Consider the following 25,104-nt stretch of genomic DNA (forward strand, 5'->3'; position numbering starts at 1 on the left):
AATGGTTCACAAATAAACGTAGTTAGAATGACCAAGTCAAAGTCCAGACCTGAATCCAATCGAGAATCTGTGGAAAGAGCTGAAAACTGCTGTTCACAAACGCTCTCCATCCAACCTCAATCAGCTCCAGCTATTTGCAAAGGACAAATGGCAAGAATTTCAGTCTCTCTATGTGCAAAACTGATAGAGACATTCCCCAAGTGACTTGCAGCTGTAATCGTGGCAAAAGGTGGCGCTACAAAGTATTAACTTAAAGGGGACAAATAATATTGCACGCACCAATTTTCAGTTTATTATTTTTTATAAAAGTTTAAAATAAGCAATAAATATCATTCAACTTCACAATTGTGTCCCACTTGTTGTTGATTCTTCACCATAAAATTTAAATTGTTTTATCTTTATGTTTGACGCCTGAAATGTGGGAAAAGGTTGAAAAATTCAAAGGGGCCAAATACTTTTCCAAGGCACTGTATCTGTAAATGAAAAGAAATAAAAGGACTGAACCGTGAGCGCCGAATGATTCCACGGCGATTGCGGTTCAGTTCATGTCACAGCTGTGGACAGGCCCTAACCCTAACCCTAACTCCGGAGCTCAGGTGAGAGTTTCGGAGTTCAGCCCGGGCTGACAACAGCTGCCATGAACTGAACCGCAATCGCCAGAGAATCAGTCGACGCCTGCATTTCAGTCCTGCAAACCCCGAGTTCAGTCCAGGCTGCACTCCGGAGCTCAGGTGAGTTCAATCCAGGAAACAGCAGCCAGGACTGGTATTACTGGAGGTTCCTCCGGTAGCCAGTCCGACACTGTTTGTACTCCTATTTTAGTATGATGACCACCTACTACTTTGTTCAAAATCTGATAATGTGGTACAGTTTTGTTTTCTTAATTTTGTCTAAGGCTGAGTTTAATATGAGACACCGCACTAATTAGCATTTGATTGTTCAGATTTGACTGCAGCTCAAATATATCTTTATAGATTTTTTTTCATACAGTTGTAGTCAAGTACGGTTTTTAGTACAGCTGGGATAAATTTATTCATTTACCAGACAAATATGACATACAAGTGCATATCCACAAATTAGAATATCATCAAAAAGTTGATTTATTTCAGTAATTCATTACAATAAGGGAAGCACATATTATATAGAGTCACTAAACAGAGTGATCTATTTCAAGTGTTTATTTCTGTTAATGTTGATGATTATGGCTTACAGCCAATGAAAACCCAAAACTAATTATTTCAGAAAATTATAATCTATATATATAATTGCCTTATTCTGTCTGTCTGTGTGTCTGTCTGTCTGTCATGCTCCAAAATTGTGTCCTTACGGTGACATTGTGTCCTTACGGTGACACAAAGCTGATTGGCCGCTGGGCTCGCCATGGCCCCGCCCCCCCACACGGATTGGCCGCTGGCCCAGGCTGCGCCCCCACACGGATTGGCCAGCCGCTCGCCCAGGCTCCGCCCCCCCCACAGATTGGCCTCTCGCCCCGGAACCCTGCAGGCATTGGCAACTGGGCCACGCCACGCCCCACCCCCCTCACGCAATGCACGCTAGCTCTGGCCCCGCCCCCCCCCGCGCATTCCCCGAACTGACACGGTCACGGAGCCATGACTCCCAGGTGAGTACTGTACTCCCCCCCCCCAACGGGAGCCCACATCAGCGTACGCCACCAACCCAGCCGACACTTACCCTCGCATTGCTGGCCTTGCCGCCGTATGCTGGTGTGGGCTCCCGTGCGAGCGGGGGACGGGATACGTTGGTAACCATGCTAGCATAGTTACCAGCACATCAAGGTCCTGCAGCGGCGGAAGATCCACACGCACACACATAAAAGCACACACACACACACATACACACACATCAGATCACACTCACTCTCACAAACACCTCACACACACCTCACACACACATCGCATCCACACACTCACAGCATCCGGCGATATCGCTTGCTTCTCGGCCTCGATACTGTGCTGTTGTGACCTTCCAGGACCTGCCGGAGGATCACATGGCCAGAAGCATGTGGTATCTCTGGATGTTGCGAGTATGAGTGCGTATGTGCAATATCGTCAATGTGTGTGTACGTGAGTGTATGCGATCGGGTGTGTGTCGGTGTGTGTGAGTGTATGCGATCGGATCTGTGAGTGTCGGCAGAGGAGCATGGCGTGCTGGAGGAGGCTGGGAGGAGAGAGGCTGATCCTGGGGAAGGCTGGGATGGGGAGGCTGATGCTGGGGACAGAGAGGCTGATGCTGGGATGAGAGAGGCTGATGCTGGGATGAGAGAGGCTGATGCTGGGGACAGAGAGGCTGATGCTGGGGACAGAGAGGCTGATGCTGGGGACAGAGAGGCTGATGCTGGGGACAGAGAGGCTGATGCTGGGGACAGAGAGGCTGATGCTGGGGACAGAGAAGCTGATGCTGGGATGAGAGAGGCTGATCCTGGGGAAGGCTGGGATGGAGAGGCTGATGCTGGGGACAGAGAAGCTGATGCTGGGATGAGAGAGGCTGATGCTGGGGACAGAGAGGCTGATGCTGGGGACAGAGAGGCTGATGCTGGGGACAGAGGCTGATGCTGGGGACAGAGAGGCTGATGCTGGGGACAGAGAGGCTGATGCTGGGGACAGAGAGGCTGATGCTGGGGACAGAGAGGCTGATGCTGGGGACAGAGAGGCTGATGCTGCGGGGAGAGAGGCTGATGCTGGGGACAGAGAGGCTGATGCTGGAGACAGAGAGGCTGATGCTGGGGACAGAGAGGCTGATGCTGGGGACAGAGAGGCTGATGCTGGGGACAGAGAGGCTGATGGTTGGGACAGAGAGGCTGATGCTGGGGACAGAGAGGCTGATGCTGGGGACAGAGAGGCTGATGCTGGGGACAGAGAGGCTGATGCTGCGGGGAGAGAGGCTGATGCTGCGGGCAGAGAGGCTGATGCTGCGGGTAGAGAGGCTGATGCTGGCGCAGCATGGCGGATGGAGCACGTTTGGGAGTGCGCAGCATGGGAGATGGAGCACGATGGGGGTGCGCAGCATAGGGGATGGAGCACGATGGGGAGTGCGCTGCATGGGGGATGGAGCACGATGGGGAGTGCGGAGTATGGCGGATGGAGCACGTTTGGGAGTGCGCAGCATGGCGGATGGAGCACGTTTGGGAGTGCGCAGCATGGCGGATGGAGCACGTTTGGGAGTGCGCAGCATGGGAGATGGAGCACGATGGGGAGTGCGCAGCATGGCGGATGGAGCACGTTTGGGAGTGCGCAGCATGGGGGATGGAGCACGTTTGGGAGTGCGCAGCATGGGGGATGGAGCACGATGGGGAGTGCGCAGCATGGTGGATGGAGCACGTTTGGGAGTGCGCAGCATGGGGGATGGAGCACGATGGGGAGTGCGCTGCATGGCGGATGGAGCACGTTTGGGAGGGCGCAGGATGGGAGATGGAGCACGATGGGGGGTGCGCACCATAGGGGATGGAGCACGATGGGGAGTGCGCTGCATGGGGGATGGAGCACGATGGGAAGTGCACATCTCCCCCCAACACACACACGCGCGCGCACTGCACAACACACCACACACACACACTGGGAACCACAAAGAACTGCCCTACACAGACACCCACACACAGACAACGCTGCACACACAAATATACGCACATACCGCACAACACACACATTGCACAAAACATACCTCCCCCCAAAAAACACCACACACACACAAACCGCGCAACACACACACAACGCTACAGACACACAGCGCTCCACAAACAACGCAACACACAAACAACACCGCTCTCACCCCCCATCACACCCAGACAACACCCAGAACATGTACAGCGCCCTACACAAACACTTGGTAACTACACACAACAACATCTATATAACAAAAATCATACATGAACTACACAATACGTAAATTCTAGAATACCCGATGCGTAGAATCGGGCCACCTTCTAGTATTATATAAGACCAACTGAAAAAATGATTTTAAACTCAGAAATGTTGGAGCCTACTGAAAAGTATGTACAGTAAATGCACTTAGTACTTGGTCGGGGCTCCTTTTACATGAATTACTGCATCAATGCGGCGTGCCTGTGGCACTGATAAGGTGTTATGGAAGCCCAGGTTGCTTTGATAGCAGCCTTCAGCTCATCTGCATTGTTGGATCTGGGGTCTCTCATCTTTCTCTTGACAATACCCCATAGATTCTCTATGGATCTTAGGTCAGGTGAGTTTGCTGGCTAATCAAGCACAGTGATATTGTGGTTATTAAACCAGGTATTGGTATTTTTGGCAGTGTGGACAGGTGCCAAGTCCTTGTGGAAAATGAAATTCAAAAAAGCTTGTTGGAGGGAAGCATGAAGTGCTCTAAAATATCCTGGTATAAGGCTGCACTGACTTTGGTCTTGATAAAACACAGTGGACCTACACCAGCAGATGACATGGCACCCAAACCATCACTGATTGTGGAAACTTCACACTAGACCTCAAGCAGCTTGGATTGTGTCCTCTCCACTCTTCCTCCAGACTTTGGGACCTTGATTTCCAAATGAAATGCAAAATTTACTTTCATCTGAAAACAACACCTTGGACCCCTGGGCAACAGTCCAGTTCTTTTTCTCCTTGGCCCAGGTAAGACGCTTCTGGCGTTGTCTATTGGTCATGGGTGGATTGATACAAGAAATGCAATAGTTGTAGCCCATGTCCTGGATACGTCTGTGTGTGTGGCTCTTGAAGCACGGTCTCCAGCAGCAGTCCACTCCTTGTGAATCTCCCCCAAATTTTTGAATGTCCTGTTATTAACAATCCTATCAAGGCTGCAGTTATCCCGGTTGCTTGTGCACCTTTTTCTACCACATTTTTTCCTTACACTCAACTGTCCATTAATATACTTGGATACAGCACTCTGTGAACATCCAGCTTCTTTAGCAATGACTTTTTATGGCTTACCCTCCTTCTGGACATCTGTCAAGTCAGCAGTCTTTCCCATGATTGTGTAGCCTACTGATCCAGACTAAGGGACCATTTTAAATGCTTAGGAAGCCTTGGCAGGTGTTTTGTTGTAATTATTCTATCTTTCTGACATAAAGACTTTTAGGTTTTCATTGACTGTAAGCCATAATCATCAACATTAACACTTGAAATAGTTCACTCTGTTTGTAATGACTCTATATAATATATATTTATGTATTGAATTACTGAAATAAATTACCTAGCTTTTTGATAATATTCTAATTTATTGAGGTGCACTTGTCTATCAATGTGTGGCAAATGGTTTGGCACTTCCACAATGAATGGATTGAAAGATTTTTACTATATCACAACTTTTATATAAATAGGTTAACTTTAATAAAGCATTAAATGTACTTACTTTGTTCTTATAATATGCTATACTTAACTATTTTTACTGTCGCTGCTCTCATGTATACTCATATACTACCCTGAAGGAATACAGGATGTACATAGAGATCAGTAGAGTTTAGGACAGGTGTAGGCAATTAATTTTTCAGTGGGGCCACAGGAGAGACCATGACTGTTGTGGAGGGCTGAACCAATAGACTTAAATTAATTATATACACATTATGAACCCCCACACAGTCCCCAATATGCAGTGAGTCCTCACATAGCCTCCCTATATACAGGATGAGCCCACACATTGCCCTCTATATACAGTCTCAGCCCCCAAACAGTCCACTATGTACAGTATGAACCTCCACACAGTCCCCTATATACATTATTAGCCCCACATAACCCCCTATATACAGTATGAGATGCCACATAATCCCCCTATGTACAGTATTTATCCCCACATAATCCATCTATATACAATTTGAGCCCCCACATAGCCCCTGATATACACTGGGGGCTCAAATATCCCATACATAAAATATATCCCAACATGTTCTTGCTATATACAGCATGAGACCCCACATAACCCCTTATATTCAGTATGAGATCCAGTATTTGCCCCCACATAATCCACTTACATACAGTATGAGCACCCACATAGCCCCTATATACACTATGAGACCTTACATAGCTCCCAATAAACAGTGTGAGTCCCAACATAACCCCCTATATACAGTGTGAGGCTTCACATAGTCCCTTATATACAATATGAGCCCCCAAATAGCCTCTGTATATACAATCTAAACCCCCTCATAGACCCCTAAAAACATTATGAGCCCCCACATAGCCCCCTATATACATGCACACATGCTATACACATAAAAAAAAAACAATTCATACACACCTCTCTCCTGTTCCTGAGGATGTGGATAGCGGGGATATTGGGAGAAAATTTTGAGCATCGGGTGGCGATGGCATGGTCATGGTGGGATGTTGCATCCTGTGGACCACTTTTTTTTAGCACTTGGGTTATCTCGGTTTGGGGGCAGGGCTGGAACAGCCAAGGGGCCGTACGTGGACCACAGGTCACACTTTGCCCAGCTCGAAGCAATTCAATGTATTCACAGTGCATTATGAAAGGGTTTGGTAATTCTTGTGTCTCCAATGTTTGATTCTTGAAGAATGTCTCAGAGGAAAAGAAACAAGTTGCCTGTGTGCCACGTAAGAAGACCATCAAAGCCGAGAATGGCTTATACGCCTGTGATCAGTGTAATAAGAGTTTCCAGAAAAGTAGCTCTCTTCTACGCCACAAATATGAACATACAGGTAACAGTAATTAAACATGTTACATCTGTGCATGTACTTCTGCTAAGTAAGTTAATAAAAAGCAACAGCGATCTATATATATCATTCAGTTTATGCCTGATTTTAGTAAAAATTTAACATGTTGAAAAGTCTGTTGTAGAATGGTGCCATATTTGCACGAAAAAAAATCTGAAAACAATTGGAGGAAAAATATACTGAAATAAAATATAAACACAAAACTTTTGCTTTTGTTCCCATTTTTCATGAGCTGAGCTCAAAGATCTAAGACTTTTCTATTAACACAAAAGGACTTTTTACTCTCAAATATTGTGTACAAATCAATCTAAATCTGTGTTAGTGAGCACTACTCCAATGCGGAGATAATTCATCCACCTCACAGGTGTGGCATATCAAGATGCTGATTAGACAGCATGAATATTGCACAGGTGTGCCTTAGGTTGGCCACAATGAAAGATAGGTTATTAACCCAGATTTAGACAAATTTGTGAACAACATACATTGCTGAAATTGTTGTTGTCAGCACTGCTCTGTACAGCTGAAAACATGATCTCCCATGAACGCTGGCTCGTAGCCGGTGTTCACAGGAGGATTGTCATGACAGACACAGGGGTCATCAGCTCACCACTGACTGTCATGAATCATTGTTGAACCGCATGGATGCAGTCCTTCAAGCTCATGGAAGTCACACAAAATATTAAATATGGCTCTAATAGCCCCACAACTTCATTCACCAATGTTACAGTGGGTACAGAAAGTATTCAGACCCCTTTAAATTTTTCACTCTTTGTTTCATTGCAGCCATTTGGTAAATTCAAAAAAGTTCATTTTTTTCTCAATAAAGTACACTCTGCACCCCATCTTGACAGAAAAAAACAGAAATGTAGAAATTTTTGCAAATTTATTAAACAAGAAAAACTGAAATATCACATAGTCATAAGTATTCAGACGCTTTGCTCAGACACTCATATTTAAGTTACATGCTATCCATTTCCTTGTCATGCTCCTTGAGATGGTTCTGCTCCTTCATTGGAGTCCAGCTGTGTATAATTAAACTGATAGGTCTTGATTTGGAGAGGCACACACCTGTCTATATAAGACCTCACAGCTCACAGCGTATGTCACGCCAAATGAGAATCATGAGGTCAAATGAACTGCCCAAGGAGATCAGAGACAATTATGGCAAGGCACAGATCTGACCAAGGTTAGAAAATAATTTCAGCAGTACTCAGTGTTCTTAAGAGCACAGTGGCCTCCATAATCCTTAAATGGAAGAAGTTTGGGACCACCAGAACTCTTCCTAGACCTGGCCGTCCAGCCAAACTGAGCAATCATGGGAGCAGAGCCTTGGTGAGAGAGGAAAAGAAGAACCCCAAGATCACTGTGGCTGAGCACCAGAGATTCAATAGGGAGATGGGAGAAAGTTCCACAAAGTCAACTATCACTGCAGCCCTCTACTAGTCGGGCCTTTATGGCAGAGTGGCACAACGGAAGTCTCTCCTCAGTGCAAGAAATATGAAAGCCCGCATAGAGTTTGCAAAAAAACATATAAAGGACAACCAAAATATGAGAAATAAGATTCTTTGGTCTGATGAGATGAAGATAGAACTTTTGGGGGAGAATTCTAAGCGGTATGTGTGGAGAAAACCAGGCACTGCTCATCACCTGCCCAATACAATCCCGACAGTGAAACATGGTGGTGGCACCATCATGCTATGGGGTTATTTTTCAGCTGCCGGGACAGGATGACTGGTTGCAATTGAAGGAAAGATGAATGCGGCCAAATACAGAGATATCTTTGAAGAAAACCTCTTCCAGAGTGCTCTTGACCTCAGACTTGGCTGAAGGTTCATCTTCCCACAAGACAATGACCCTAAGCACACAGCTAAAATAACAAAGGAGTGGCTTCAGAACAACTCTGTGACCAGTCTTAACTGGCCCAACCAGAGCCCTGACCTAAACACAATTGAGCATCTCTGGAGAGACCTGAAAATGGCTGTCCACCAACATTCACCATTCAACCTGACAGAACTGGAGAGGATCTGCAAGGAAGAGTAGCAGAGGATCCCCAAATCCAGGTGTGAAACACTTGTTGCATCTTTCCCAAGAAGACTCATGGCTGTACTAGCTCAAAAGAGTGCTTTTACTCAACACTGAGAAAAGGGTCTGAATAATAATGAACATGTGATATTTCATTTTTTCTTGTTTAATATATTTGCAAAAATGTATACATTTCTGTTTTTTTCTGTGAAAATGGGGTGCAGAGTGTACATTAATGAGAAAAAAAATGAACTTTTTAGAATTTACTAAATGGCTGCAATGAAGGAAAGAGTGAGAAATTTAAAGGGGTCTGAATACTTTCCGTACCCACTGTATGCAACATATCTTTGTATTAGAAGTTAATTATTTGTTTGAATTTCACATTACTTTCTGTGGGCGACAAAACTTTTGTCTTGCCAAAATCTGATCTTTCTGTGTTTATTAAATGATCAATATTTCAGCTTTGCAGCAACTTTATTTTCCTAACCTAAACCAAATTTGGGAGGGTTTTTACTTTCAAAAGAGTAATTTATAAAACCAATGGATGAATTTAAAGTCTGGTTATAAGCTTTTATTTACATAACATGGATAAGCGACAGATCTTTTGTCAGGGAGTGCAGATCATTTTTTCTCTATAAAAAAAAATTACAGTCTTATATTTTTAATCATTTTTTTTATTTTATTCTCTTTTTCTTCTTTAAGGATTGATGTGAAAATCTTATGCAGTTTTTGTTTAAAATTAGGCAAAACTATGCAAAAATTGTAAAGATTCACAAAGTTTTAAGCACCACTTTACCAATCTAATTTTACTTTCCTACATCCAGGAAATAGACCACATCAATGTGAAATTTGCAACAAGGCCTTCAAGCACAAACATCACCTTATTGAACATGTTCGCCTACACTCAGGAGAAAAGCCATATCGTTGTGATAAATGTGGCAAAAGATTTTCCCATTCCGGTTCTTTCTCCCAGCATATGAATCATCGGTATTCTTACTGCCATAGAGACACTACATATCTCCCAGAAAATGGTGAAATGGCTTGGGGAAACGCATCGGACCGGTCTGAAAATTACAAAGCATTGCATCCTACTGAAGAGCTGATGAATGTGGTACCGACTTGACCTTTACTCGTAGAGTACAAAAATCACAGACACTACAATTTTTCTCTAAGGAAATATATACCAATCAATAGTAAAAAAAAACCACACGAATTCAGATTCTCAGAACAAAAGTGCCACAACATGATCTAGTTTGTTAAAATTATGAAATTACTAATGATTAATTGGATTTTTCTGTGTTTTTCTTATTTTTTACAAAGATTCCACAAAGGTTACTGTTTTCCTTATTGGCAGTATATTGCCTGTATTGTTGATCCAGTCGCAAAATTAGAAAATGATACTAACGCACAAAAATGGGCCAGGAAAAAGGATTTAGAGGTGACTCAAATCATTAACTTCTATTTTTATGGATTTATAAACAAATAATTTATTATGTTGTATTATATGTTTTATGTGTGAAATGATGAAAACAAAGATGATTACTATTAAGAAAATAGATATGACTATGTCCTACATAAATGGATGGTGGGCCATCAGGATTCCTAGTTTGACACTGAATACTATGTTTAAGAAGTTATCCCACTTCTTAGAATCCACGTTTTTGAAGTTCTGAAAAGAAATAAATTTTAAGAATGCAGTAGGCATAAGTGTCAGATGAAGCTCATAGGTCCCTCATGTAAAATCTGTAAGACTGGAACAACATATGTTGTCATTGTGCCATTTGTCAGCCAAAAAGAATGAAAATTATAAAGGAAAGGCTGATACTTTTCACCTTTGTATTCACTTCTGTGTTTAGCTCAAAAAATAAAACAGCTACCACAAAAACTCCATGTCTTATTCCAGTATAACATAGCCTCACTTAGCATTCTGTGTTCTCAAAGGGAACCTGTCAGGTGCAATATGCAGCCAGTACCACGAGCAGTTCTGAGTGTATATTGCTAATCCTGCTTAATCGTCCCTGTATACACTAGCATAGATAAAGGATCTTTAGGGTACTTTCACACTTGCGTTATTTTCCTTCCGTTACAATCCGCCCTTTTGGGAAACAGCGGAATCCGTTAACGGATTCCGCTGTTTCCCATAGACTTGTATGGTTGACGGATTGTACCAAAAGGAGCTGCGTTGCTTCCGCTGGGCGACGCTCCGTTGCTTCCGCCCAGCGGGGGCAACGCAGCATGTAACGTTATTTTGAGCAGCGGAATCCTCTGGATTTCACTGCGCATGCTCTTTTTTTTTTTTTTTCTTTTTTCAAATCAAACTTTATTTTGGCTCGCGGTGGCCGAACGTTCAGCTGAGCGCCCGGCCGTCGGCAAGCGACAGCGCTCAGCTGAACGACCGGCCACCAGCATGCCCGGCCGCCGGCAAGTCACAGCGCTCAGCTGAGCGCCCGCCCGCCGGCATGCCCGGGCGCCGGCAAGTGACAGCGATCAGCTGATCACCCGGCGGCCGGGAGCGATCAGCTGATCACCCGGCAGCCGGCTGCAGGGAGCGATCAGCTGATCACCCAGCGGCCGGCTGCAGGGAGCAATCAGCTGATCACCCGGTAGCCGGGAGCGATCAGCTGATCACCCGGCGGGCGGGAGCAATCAGCTGATCACCCGGCGGCCGGCTACTGGGAGCAATCAGCTGATCACCCAGCGGCCGGCTGCAGGGAACGATCAGCTGATCGTTCACTATAGTCTGCCGCTGGTAAAACCGGGGAAAAAAAAAAAAATCTAAACGAATTGCGTTGTTTTGCAGCATCCGTTGCATCCGTTGTGTCACTATATGCAACACATCCGTTGCATCCGTTACACAACGCAATGCAACGGATACCGTTCAACGCAAGTGTGAAACTACCCTTAGAAAAAGTATTTCTAAAGATCGTTTATTATATGCTAATGAGGCCAGCAACTAGTCGCAAGGGCATTACTTCCCTTGGCTGGTTGGCCCACATAGCATGCTAGCACACCCCTGTGGACATACTAACATGCTAATGAATGCGCAGTAACACGCACATACCTCATTCTTGATGGCACCCAGAGGAGGATGGATGTGCACTGGGCATGATCCGGACTATCCGGGACTTCCAATCATGCGCACTAAACTGATGCCGGGTATAGGCTTCCCAGCTTCAGGGGAGGTATAGTGCGCATGACTGGAAGTGTTGAGGACTCTGCATCATGCGCAGAGCGTAGCAGTCCTCCTCTGGCCGCCATCAAGAGTTAGCTACGTTCGTGTCGCTGCACATTCATTATTATGTTAGTACGCTCACTGGGGCATGCTAGCATGCTATGTGGGCTGATCAGCCAAGGAAAGTAATGCCCTTACGACTAGTCACCGGCGTCATTAGCATATACTTGACGATCTTTAGAAATACTTTTTCTAAAGATCTGTTTATCTATGCTAGTGTATACAGGGACAGTTAAGGCCGTTTTACACGCAGCGACATCGCTATCGATGTTGCTAGCGATCATATCTGCCCCATCGTTTGTGCGTCACGGGCAAATCGCTGCCCGTGGTTAACAATATCGCTGGTATGTGTCACACGCACATACCTTCCTAATGACGTCGCTGTGGCCGGCGAACAAACTCTTTTTTAAGGGGGCAGTTCGTGCAGCGTCACAGCGACGTCACACAGCGGGCCACCAATAGAAGCGGAGGGGCGGAGAGCAGCCGCATTAACATCACTCCCACCTCGTTGCCAGAGGACGCAGGAACGCTGTTGTTCGTCGTTCGGGTGTCACACGTAGCGATGTGTGCTGCCTCAGGAATGACGATATTTGTAAAAGGAACGATGTGTCAACAATCAACAATTTCTGACGCTTTTCGGATCGTTAGAGGTTGCTCGTAGGTGTCACACGCAACGAAATCGCAAACGACGCCGGATGTGCGTCACGAATTCCGTGACCCCACCGATATCTTGTTAGCGATGTTGTTGTGTGTAACTGGGCCTTTAGGCAGGGATTAGCAATATGTACCCAGAACTGCTCGTGGTTCTGGTTGCATATTGCACCTGACAGGTTCCCTTAAATACTATAGTCCTCTTTTGGGACAGCAAAGAATTGTGCTTCCTCACACTTACAAATTTTGGGTGCAACTGATATTTCTTCACCCTATACAGGTATACCCCTGACACTAGCATGGTTTTAGCATATATTACCCTCATTTGGTTCCAATCTGAACAGAAGAGTACCAAATAACCACTATGCCTTTTGTATATATCTGTAAATAGCAAACTGGTGCTATGAATTTTTAAATCGGTAAATACTTGTTGTTGCTTTAATTTGAAGTCTTGATTAGTTGTATTACTTAAAGGTCATGTACCCATTAGCACAGAATTTTTTGGATGGTTCATTTGCTTGCTGAATGCAGAGTTAACAACTTTATAAAAAATATACTAACATTTTACTGATGCAGTGTCTGTAAGTTCTTTAGCGGAATACTTCGGTGGGGTGGTATATAGATTTCATCAACAAGGAGAGGGTGTGCAGTAGCTCAGAGAGGGCAGAAAAAAAGGCTGCGGTAGAGGAAAGCACATGAAGAGGAAAGAAGCCGTATAATGATATTGAAGACAGCAGCACCCTCCATACACACAGAGCTCATATCCAGCCTATATTACTGTGTAGACACTCTCATGTGACAAAATCTGAAACTAGGACCTGGGGGTAAACTGCATATGATCGACACTGATAGTAAAAAAAAGTAATTGCAGTTCAAAACTTACTTCAATTTTATTAACTAAAGATAACCACTAACATGTAAAAATAATGTTTTCCTTGTAAAAGGTGTATACAGCCTTTAATGCTTGCTTAAAGGGAATCTGTCAGCAAGTTTTTGCTATATAAGCTGAGGACAGCATGCTGCAAGCTTTAAAAAACAAAAAGCTATTGTGCTGCTCTTATCTGTCTGAGTTATTGTTTACTGAAACTAAAGGTTTTATAACTTAGTGATTATTATTGCTAGGTCTAGCTAGCTCACGCCCAGCAGTCCAGCACGCCCCCTGCTCAGTCAATCCACAATCTCTACAGAAAGCCTGGTGGGGGCGGGGGCAGCTCAATCAGCTCTGATGTTTTCCTGGATCTAAATTCTTGATTGTCTGAAAAAAGCTGCACCCAGTAATCTATGTGATACACCATTGGATTGAAAATCTCTTTGCCTACATCATGCTGCTGTCAGATGAGGTAGAAAAATTTTGCTGACAGATTACATTTAAAAGTCAAGGGAATGTGAAGATATATGTCACGCAACCAATCTATATATATAATTGCCTTAAGGGTGCTCTAAGGCCCCTTTACACACTGCAACATCGCAAACGACATAGCTGTAACGTCACCGGTTTTGTGACGTAATAGCGACCTCCCCAGCGACATTGCAATGTGTGAAACACATCAGCGACCTGGCCCCTGCTGTGAGGTTGCTGATTACTACACATCTCTCAGGACCATTCTTTGGTCCTTTGTTTGCCGCTGTGCAGTATGATCGCTAGAAAGTCTCAGTGTGTAAAGGGGCCTTTACAGCGACTTCGTTAGCGACTTCCCTTTCAAAAAGCTGCTTTACAACGTCCCCAATGACTAGCTAAATCATTCTGCAGGTCCGTATCGCTGTTGCGTCGTTTTCCAGGTATGCCTGTTTGACAGCTCACCAGCGACTCACCAGAGACTTTGTAGCGATCCCGGCCAGGTTGGGATCGCTGGTGGGATCGCTAGAAAGTCTCAGTGTGTAAAGGGGCCTTTACACGCTGCGACATCGCTAACGATATATCGTCTGGGTCACGTCATTAGTGACGCACATCCGGCACCATTAGCGACATCGCAGCATGTGACACCAAAGAGCGATGATCAACGAGCGCAGAAACGTGAAAAATCGTTGCTCGTTGACACGTCGCTCCTTTACCAAATATTGTTGCTGCTGCAGGTACGATGTTGTTAGTCGTTCCTGCGGCAGCACACATCGCTATGTGTGACACCGCAGGAACGACAAACATCTCCTTACCTGCGTCCACCGGCAATGAGGAAGGAAGGAGGTGGGCGGCATGTTCCGGCCACTCATCTCCGCCCCTCCTCTGCTATTGGACGGCTGCCGTGTGACGTCGCTGTGACGCCGCACGAACCTTCCCCTTAGAAAGGAGGGGGATCGCCGGCCAGAGCGACGTCGCAGGGAAGGTAAGTCTGTGTGATGGGTGTTAGCGATGTTGTGTGCCACGGGCAGTGATTTGCCCGTGACGCACAACCGACGGGGATGGGTACGCTCGCTAGCGATATCGGTACCGATATTGCAGCGTGTAAAGTACCCTTTATTCTGTCTGTCTGTGTCTTGCTGCAAAATGACGTCATTACAGTGACAACCGTCGCCACACCGCGCGCGCTAAAGAGCCTGTGACCAACGGCTCAGCTAACTGAACAGCCCTAACTACGGGCCAACAGGACGAAGCCCGACACTTTTCCCTGTACCCACACGGAGCCCCAACTCCCCGGTGAGTGCTGCACACCCGGGAGCCCACACCAGCAACCCAGCCGACACATACCCACCGCTCACATTACCCCACTCGGCTCCACCCGCCCGCCCTCCGCATATATACACTGAACACACACACGAATAGTGACCTGTCCCCAGCCATGCAGTCCCCAGCACTGATGTCCTCAGCGCCATGGCCCGCTCGGCTCCACTCCCCCGCACTCCGCCCCCCGCACACATTACCCCGCTCGGCTCCACCCCTCGCACTCCGCCCTCCGCATGTATACACTGAACACACACACACCTGGATAGTCACCTGTCCCCAGCCATGCAGCCCCCGGCACTGACGTCCTCAGCGCCATGGCCCCGCTCGACTCCACCCCCTGGCACTCCGCCCCTGCACACATTACCCCGCAGAATGGGGGCACATGTCAGGATGGTGGCTGCACCACGATGGGGGCACATACCAGCATTGGGCCACATCACAGCATCAGCCCACATACCAGGATGGGGGCCATACAAGGATGGAGACTATACCAGGATAGGACACAGACCAGGATGCCGCATATAATTGCCTTATTCTGTCTGTCTGTCTTGCTCTAAAATGACGTCATTACAGTGACAACCGTCGCCACACCGCGTGCGCTAAAGAGCTATATAAACCAATAAACAATTATAAGAATATACTAAATTAAACCTAACCCATGCAGTCCATTCATTACCTTATTATTCAATCTGCTAACCTACATACACATTCTAGACTACCTGATACGTTAGAATCGGGCCACCTTCTAGTAGAATATAAGAATGTTTTATATTATATCAAATACTACTCCTAAATGCATCGTAATAAACAGAGCAGAGTAAGACTTTTTTTTTCTTTCTAATTTTGCCTCTTTGTTCTGAAGATATTAGAGATGAAAGTATTTGGCACCTAACGAGTTAACTGTTTTTGAAGTCAAAGTGGGTGTTATCAGATAGCTTTCACTGGAGGGGTGTACTTCTTCCTTCTGTATGGTGCTGACTAATCATAAGGAAGCAGCAACACTCAGGAGAAAGAAGAACATGTCCCCACCATGGCTTAGAGCAGGTTTCTTAGTGTATGAGATGTAATGATACAGGTCTGATCTCTCGGTCTAACTTCCTGCATGAGTCAGTATGGGGGAAGGTCAACACACCTTAGTATAGGTATGTCATATTACAAACCTTTCTATCAGCTCTCTTCATTTCTGAGGTATGTCAGTAATAACACTTAAGGGGGCGTTACACGCTACGACATCGCTAATGCGAACTCGTTGGGGTCACGGAATTGGTGACGCACATCCGGTCGCTTTAGCAATGCCGTTGCGTGTGACACCTATGAGCGATTTTGCATCGTCGCAAAAACGTGCAAAATCGCTCATCGGTGACATGGGGGTCCATTCTCAAATATCGTTACTGCAGCAGTAACGAAGTTGTTCCTCGTTCCTGCGGCAGCACACATCGCTCCGTGTGACACCGCAGGAACGAGGAACCTCTCCTTATCTGCCTCCCGGCCACTATGCGGAAGGAAGAAGGTGGGTGGGATGTTACGTCCCGCTCATCTCCGCCCCTCCGCTTCTATTGGGCGGCGGTTCAGTGACGCAGCTGATACGTCTCTGTGACGCTGAACGAACTGCGGTTCGCCGATCACAGCGACGTCGCCGGGCAGGTAAGTAGCGTGACGGGTCTGGGCGATGTTGTGCGGCACGGGCAGCGATTTTCCCGTGTCGCACAACAGATAGGGGCGGGTAGGCACGCTAGCGATATCGGTACCAATATCGCAGCGTGTAAAGCGGCCTCTATGTCTGTTGTGCTGAGGCAACTTGTACTCTCTGTAGTAAGATCAAGGTTATCATTACATCTTACAGAGAAGCAGTCTGTCTGTTTTGGGCTACTACTGAGTGACATATAAGGACAGCCTGATGTGATCCCACTTCTGAGTGATTACAAGTATCCCAGAGCACAACAGACATAAGTGTGATACTGACACATCTCCAGACAAGCATTGTTGGGGAAGGAGCAGTACAGCAGAACTGACAGTGAAACTAAACTGTGCTGCCTCAACTCCACAGGGCCCTTATCTGAAAAGTGTTAAGGCCCCATCATACACAATGAGTTTGCTAACGAGATCGTTGTTGCATCACCATTTCTGACAAAGGAGCGATCTCGTTATGTGTGACACCTACCAGCGATTAGGCCCCTGCTGTGAGATCGCTAGTCCTTGCTGAATGGTCAGGATCATTTTCTTCAAAGGCGATGTCCTGCTGGGCTGGACTCATTGCTGTGTTTGACGCCTACCAACGACCTCCTAACACAGTCCCAACGCCTGCCGAGATTATTATACAGGTCCCTGATCCTTACTGTGTCATTGGTAAAATCTGACTGTGTGACATCTCACCAGGGACCTCCCAGAGACTTACCAGTGATCCTTATCAGGTCGCATTGTTTTCAGGATCCCTGTTAAGTTGTCAAATGTGAAGAGGGTCTTTATTCATTTATGCCTTCTAATTATGCAGGAGGTTAGACCAGGAGATCAGAGCTGCCTGTCATAGATCTTATACATGGAGAAATCTGCTGAATACTATGGTGGGGAAGTATTTTTCTTTCCTTTGTGTTGCTAGAAGCTTATGATTGGTCAACATCATACAGGGATAAAAAGTAAAACACGCCCCCAGGAAGAACTGTAAGTTAATTTATTAGGTTCCAAATATTTTAATTGATAATATCTCCTCAACGGAGAGGTGAAATTAAAAAGAACAACCAAACCATTTTACTCCACTCTGCAGCTTCTATTACATTGTGTATTCAGTTCAGCATGAAAACTGTTATGAAAGTTACTCTTTAATGACTAAATAGTATAATTTCAACTAACAAAGAATATATGTTTAATGTAACACTAGAAGTAAAATTACAACATCTAAATAACTAGAAATAATTACAATAAAGATGTTGTCTAATTTAGGAACTTTCATTTCAGACACCCTAGTGGGAAGTTCATAGATGTGGGTCCTTAGTATGGAACCACATTCTATTTGGACTATTATTTTTTGGTAAAATCGAACTGTTAGGAATACTTAAGATGTTTCATCTTTGTTTACTGGATTTCTGCTATTAAAGTTTCCACAATTTGATCTAGATGATCCTTCTCCTCAGGAATCAATTGTCTGCAAAATGTGTACAGCACAGGGGTATTCTTATCATAGACATTTATGGCAAATCAAAAGGTCGTGTAACAAATGTGTTATATATAAAGGTGCCACTTCTGGGACCTGCACATATCCCATGAACAAGGGTTTGGACAGGTGTAGTTCATAGGGGGATACTTCACCATTATAATGTTTCATGTACATATGCTCTTTTGTATTATGAATAATGTGCACATTGATTCATTATACCTACTTTTGTGTACACATATATGTACCTATGCATAAGGATAATCTTGGCAAAGTTTATCTTGGATTGAGAAGTTGTTGAAAAATTATTTGGTAATCACTTTTGGTGGAACAAAATAAATTAACATTTTTAAACATATCTACAACATACATGCTGAACTTTAATTGGGTTATGGAATTTTCTATTTTATAATCTTGGGCGGTTGCACTTTTCACAAAGGGTCAACCTTAAACAGTAGCATAGACTTACCAAATTAATGTCCTAAGGATTTTTCACGCGTCATCTCTGAGTGACACATACCGTATTTTTCAGATTACAAAATCACTTTTTCTCCCAAAAATTTGGAAGGAAAATGAGGGATGTGTCTTATAATCCGAATGTAGCTTACCGGGAGGCGGAGAATAGTCACAGGAGGCGGGGCAATGCTGTGGGCGTTGTGCTGGCTGCGGGCATTTTGCTGGCTGCAGCCCATCCCATGCTGAAAACGTCAGCGGTTCGGGCTTCCAATAATAACACCCAGAGTCCACACATGGAGCTCTTGGCTTAAGATCTCCTCTGTGCGTGCACCGCCTCCAGCCTCTTGATCTTCCAGCAGTGGGCGTAAGGAAAATGGCATCCAGAGGTGGCGCGTGCGTATATGAGATCTTGGCTTATAGCTCAATCTGCGCAGACGCCGACTCCGGACACCATTTCTTTGAAGCCCGCACCATTGTCAGTTTCTGGATATTCTCTGCCTCACAGTGCCGCTGACCACAGCAAGTATCTGGGACAACCGCCGCACCACTTGCACTATCGCCCTACTCCAGCACCGCCCCTGCATCTTGTGACCCCGCACCATTACTGCTGCTGTCCCTCTAGTAAGACAGTAAGACACCACTGGGTTATAATAAGACGGACCCCATTTTTTTTCTCTAAATTTGGGATGCGTGTTTTAATCCGGTGTGTCCTATAAAATGAAAAATATGGTATATCACCAATATGTGAGCTAATGACCCCTGTCCTGACTAGTAAAGTGGCCTCAGTAAGGTAAAGCTAGCCATTTACAAGGAAAGCTGTGGATTTGCCATAAATACTTCAAAGAAGAATGCCCCTTTAACATGAACCTGACAGCTGATACATGCTGCCCAATCCGTGGATAGTATCAGGTACTTGCTGTATTACCTTAGCCAGGTATGTTTGCTTCTGAAACACTGTGACGTTTCAAAGATGAACACTTTAAAAAATGATTAAAGCTGCAGCATGAATCAAAGGTCAGATTCACTTTAAAGGCATGTTCCTTTTATTTGTAGGAGTAGATAGACTGCTGACCTGAAGAGTTGTCCCTAAAATCATGAGCCATGCCTTTATGGAAAGGCGACTTGATCTCCCCAATGTATTGGTGAATGTACTCCGCACGACGATATTGGAAGTATAGAAGAAACAGTAAGGACAATATAAGGTGTGCCAAGGTAACACAACAGTTACAGTATTATAAGACAATGGCAGTGCTGACATTGTATGTAGGAGGAAGTCTTCGAAAGTTAGAAAAGTAGCCTCGATGAAGGTCTGAACCAGTGGATTAGAAAGAAAGCAAGTGATAGCTGACATTGACTGGGAGTCTCCTATTGCAATTTTTGAGAGGAATGGAGGGAAATCTGATCCTTTTCATAACCCTGTGATATCTATGTATGTAGCTGATATGGATATTAAAATTCATACCTTTAAGGGTATGTGCACACCATCCAGTTGCGAGAGCATTCTGGACATAGCATGTTTTCTCATGCGGAGATGCTAGTGTCCATGCCCACAATCAGGATTCTTGCAGTATATTTTTGCTGTGTTCTCCATTCCATCTGAGAATACTCGTCTGCACAAGAATAAATTGACATGATGTTTCTTGGAAAGCCGCGCCGCATGTCAGTTTATGGAGCATCATAAAAAAGCACAGTGGCCAGGAGATTTCTATAAATCTTATCCGCTGTGCTTGTACTGCATTTTGAACACAGTAAAAACGCGCAACATCCAAACGCTGCTAACACTGACCGTGTGCACTGGCCCTTACAGTCCTATGGAACCAACTTTAGTAGAAGACAATTCCAATTATAGAGCTCCCTTGAAATGCATTTCTAAATTGTTAATTGTCCCCATAAAGTAAACATGGACTTTGGGTCTTTTTTTTGAGTCTTCTGTGTACCCTGTACACCAAACTTGTTTGCAAAGTTGTACAAAACATGCAATTTTTTTTTCACTAAAAAGCCACATAAACAAGTACAAAAAAGACAATTTTTGCCTTAGTGGAAAATTGATGCACCATGTGGACCATTTTTACTAATTTTGGGCAAAATGGTGGATACCAAAACAAAAAAAGTGACTTAAAAAAACCCAGCAAATAATATAATAAACTTAAAGTTCTAAATAATTTCAAAATATTTTTCATATTTTTTTATATGTACGATTTTGAATAGCGCACTATTATTTCTGTATCTTATATTATATTTTAGATTTCTATTAAAAATCTATGTACTGTAAAAATTACCAGCGGAAACTGCATGTACCATCCGTGTAGGTTAATATGATTATGTTCCATGACTGTCTGATATCATCCGAAATCTTGTTCATAAATGCAAGCCATTTCTAAATGTAACATAATATGTCATTACCATCATACTTTTGTGTGTTTGTAGACATACAGTGCTTGATAACTATTTTATTACATATACAAAATCATTGCATATTTATTCACTAGTAATGATAATAAAAACAACTTTATAATTCATAGCAAATAAAAGAAACACAATAGCCCATCGCTTTGTGCCACCGAAGACCGTATTCAAGCCTGAGGAGGAAATATCCTATAAATAGATAATCCTGTTGTGGTATACAAATACACATTGCTATTAAGACATTTACTCAGTATATTAATAAATGTATTTAGTCTCATATCCACGTGATTTATTGTGTAGTCTCTGATTGTAACAAGAATATGTCCTATGACTGAAGTCTAAAAGGGGCTTTACACGGTAGCGATATTGCTAGCAATTTGTAGCGATAGCGAGCGTGTAAGTACCCGCCCCCGTCGCGCATGCGAATGTTTGTGATCGCTGCCGTAGTGAACATTATCGCTACGCAGCGTCACACATACTTACCTGGTCGGCGTCGTCGCTGTGACTGCCGAACAATCCCTCCTTCAAGGGGGAGGGACGTTCGGCATCACAGCGACGTCACCGCGACGTCACTAAGCGGCCGGCCAATCAAAGCGGAGGGGCGGAGATGAGCAGGATGTAACATCCCGCCCACCTCCTTCCTTCCGCATTGTGGCCGGTGGCAGGTAAGGAGACGTTCTTTGCTCCTGCGGTGTTACACATAGCGATGTGTGCTGCCGCATGAGTGATGAACCACCTGCATAATCAACCCTTACCGATTTTTGAGTTTGGGACGACCTCTCCATGGTGAACGATTTTCACCATTTTTGAGGTCGCTTAAGGTCGCTGGTCAGTGTCACACGCTACGATATCGTTAATGACGCCGGATGTGCGTCACTAACAACTTGACCCCGACGACAAAACATTAACGATATCGTAGCGTGTAAAGCCCCCTTAAGTATTCCAGTAAGTCTAAAATAGGGAGATGTAATAGAAATACTTATACCTGAGATATTTTGTATTTTCCTTCATGTTCATTTGATCTTACAAATAATTGATCCATAATTGAATATGGATATAAATCCAAATACCCTGCTGCAAATTTTGTCAGGTGCTATTGAAAAATTGTGAAAAAGTAGTGATAACAATATGGATAATAATAAAACATATTATATCTAAAAAAAACAGATTTTTTTTTACATAAGGCTCATGAATAAGCTGCATTTATTAGCTTCATAAGGTCCAAACATGGGAGTAATCTTAACAATAGACATGGTTGTTCCATGTAACTACAGGCTTTAGACTACAACGCTGTTAACAGGACTTAAAGGGTTGGCTCATCTCAGACCACTGTTGAGACCCACATGTATTTTCAATTATTTATTTTACTCGCTTATATAGAGCCAGTAATTCCATAGCACTTTACAGGCATCATCATCACTGTCCCCATTGGGGCTCATAATCTAAGTTACCATACTTATTAGTATGTCTTTGGAGTATGGGAGGAAACCAGAAAACCTGGAGGAAACCCACGGAAACAGATTTTGTCATTGATGGGATTGGAATCCAGGGTTGTAAGCCTATAGTGCGAACTACTGGGCCACCATGCTTGGTATCTTAAGAATAGGACTATGCTGCATGCTGTACAAAATAGAGACGTGGCCATGATTATTCATTTGTAAGGAAATACTGAAAATTACCAAGCAACTTTCAGAACCCCCATATAAATGAATAGACAGAGCAGAGCATGTGTAGACACTTCTCCACTGACAACATTGGGACCCGCATCTACCAGACATATATGGACTATCCTGTGGGTATGTCATCATGGGAATTACCCTATTTTGGAAATTGGTCATATATTGTACATTATATGCAGATTTGTTGAATCCCACAGGATAACTGACCTAATATATATGGTGGTGTGACATGTTATCAGGACATTCAATTTCAACCTTTATGATCTATGGTTCTGATGGGAGATATACCTCCGCCAGATGTGTCCAGAAGGGACTCTCCCCACTGAAAACACATGCACCCCTGGTTAAGCACATATGTGTATGTGAGTGGTCAGGAGGAATAGCTGTTGGTCAAACAAGTGCCTAACTATATGGCCAGCTTTAGGTCTCAGGAATTCAACTGTATATTTTCTACTGGGAGCAGAAACTGAAGTACAAATGTTAGACTGTAAGTAAAGGGGACAGTGATCCATGTGTCCATAGGGATTTCTTCTGACTCAGTGATCGAATACTTACCTAGTTTAAAACCTTTAAATGCTCAAGAACATCAAATAATCTCTTGAAAGTCGGAGCTCTTCTAGCGACACGGAGCATCTATTATTCTTATTATTAGATTTTTCACACAATATGAAACATATCCATTGAACTGCTGAAAGGACTGGAATTTTAGTCTAAACTTTGGTCTTATACATAGTATACACATACACAAACAGATCTGTGAGCTGTCAATTGAAAAGTAGAGCTTGCTTTGTTCTCCATTTTGGCTTTTCCCTTACTAGTTGTGTGTCAGCCACATCAAAGTTGATCCATTTCTTAGGGAAGGGGGTGAGAAGAAAGTGAAAAACAAAAGAAAACTCCTCCTGTTCCTGAAGGAGAAGAGTGTGGTATAAAGAGGAGCGGATCGATTGAAATACGAGTTCAACAACTTTGCTGGATTTTCTTCAAACATATGATTTGCAGTGATGAAATTTGCAGCAAATTGCTATACTGCAATGTCTAATTTCTTATCCCCTCTTTAACTCCACAGCCTTAATAGTATACAAGAGACATCTATCTGGCTATGGGAAACAGATGGCAACCAACAGCAATATTTGGGTGGTGTCTATACAGATCTAATATTGGACTATCACGGGGAAGTGTGCAATATATATATATATATATATATATATATATATATGTATATATATATATATATATATATATATATATTTTTATATATATATATATATATATATATATATATATATATATATATATATATATATATATATATATATATATATATATATATATACAGTGCCTACAAGTAGTATTCAGCCCTCTGCAGATTTAGCAGGTTTACACATTCGGAATTAACTTGCCATTGTGACATTTGGACTGTAGATCAGCCTGGAAGTGTGAAATGCACTGCAGCAAAAAAGAATGTTATTTCTTTTTCTTTCTTTTTTTTTTTTTTTTTAAATTGTGAAAAGTTTATTCAGAGGGTCATTTATTATTCAACCCCTCAATCCACCAGAATTCTGTTTGGTTCCCCTAAAGTATTAAGAAGTATTTCAGGCACAAAGAACAATGAGCTTCACATGTTTGGATTAATTATCTCTTTTTGCAGCCTTTTCTGACTAATTAAGACCCTCCCCAAACTTGTGAACAGCACTCATACTTGGTCAACATGGGAAAGACAAAGGAGCATTCCAAGGCCATCAGAGACAAGATCGTGGAGGGTCACAAGGCTGGCAAGGGGTATAAAACCCTTTCCAAGGAGTTGGGTCTACCTGTCTCCACTGTTGGGAGCATCATCCGGAAGTGGAAGGCTTATGGAACTACTGTTAGCCTTCCACGGCCTGGACAGACTTTGAAAGTTTCCACCCGTGCCGAGACCAGGCTTGTCCGAAGAGTCAAGGCTAACCCAAGGATAACAAGGAAGGAGCTCCGGGAAGATCTCATGGCAGTGGGGACATTGGTTTTAGTCAATACCATAAGTAACGTACTCCACCGCAATGGTCTCTGTTCCAGACGAGCCCGTAAGGTACCTTTACTTTCAAAGCATCACGTCAAGGCTCGTCTACAGTTTGCTCATGATCACTTGGAGGACTCTGAGACAGACTGGTTCAAGGTTCTCAGGTCTGATGAGACCA

General features: G+C 43.9%; 1 protein-coding gene across 1 annotated transcript in view; it reads left to right on the forward strand.

Annotated features, from left to right (window-relative positions):
- Positions 1-10,651, forward strand: part of LOC142289948 (zinc finger E-box-binding homeobox protein zag-1-like) — a 140,199-nt gene extending 129,548 nt beyond the window's left edge. The window contains exons 10-11 of the mRNA XM_075333887.1: positions 6,518-6,662; positions 9,524-10,651. Coding sequence (XP_075190002.1) covers positions 6,518-6,662; positions 9,524-9,822 — 444 coding nt within the window. The 3' untranslated portion in view covers positions 9,823-10,651. The remainder of the gene's footprint in view (positions 1-6,517; positions 6,663-9,523) is intronic.
- The last annotated feature ends 14,453 nt before the right edge of the window (positions 10,652-25,104 follow it).

The sequence above is a fragment of the Anomaloglossus baeobatrachus genome, chromosome 2 (assembly GCF_048569485.1).
Source record: "Anomaloglossus baeobatrachus isolate aAnoBae1 chromosome 2, aAnoBae1.hap1, whole genome shotgun sequence".
In the NCBI taxonomy this organism is placed as follows: domain Eukaryota; kingdom Metazoa; phylum Chordata; class Amphibia; order Anura; family Aromobatidae; genus Anomaloglossus; species Anomaloglossus baeobatrachus.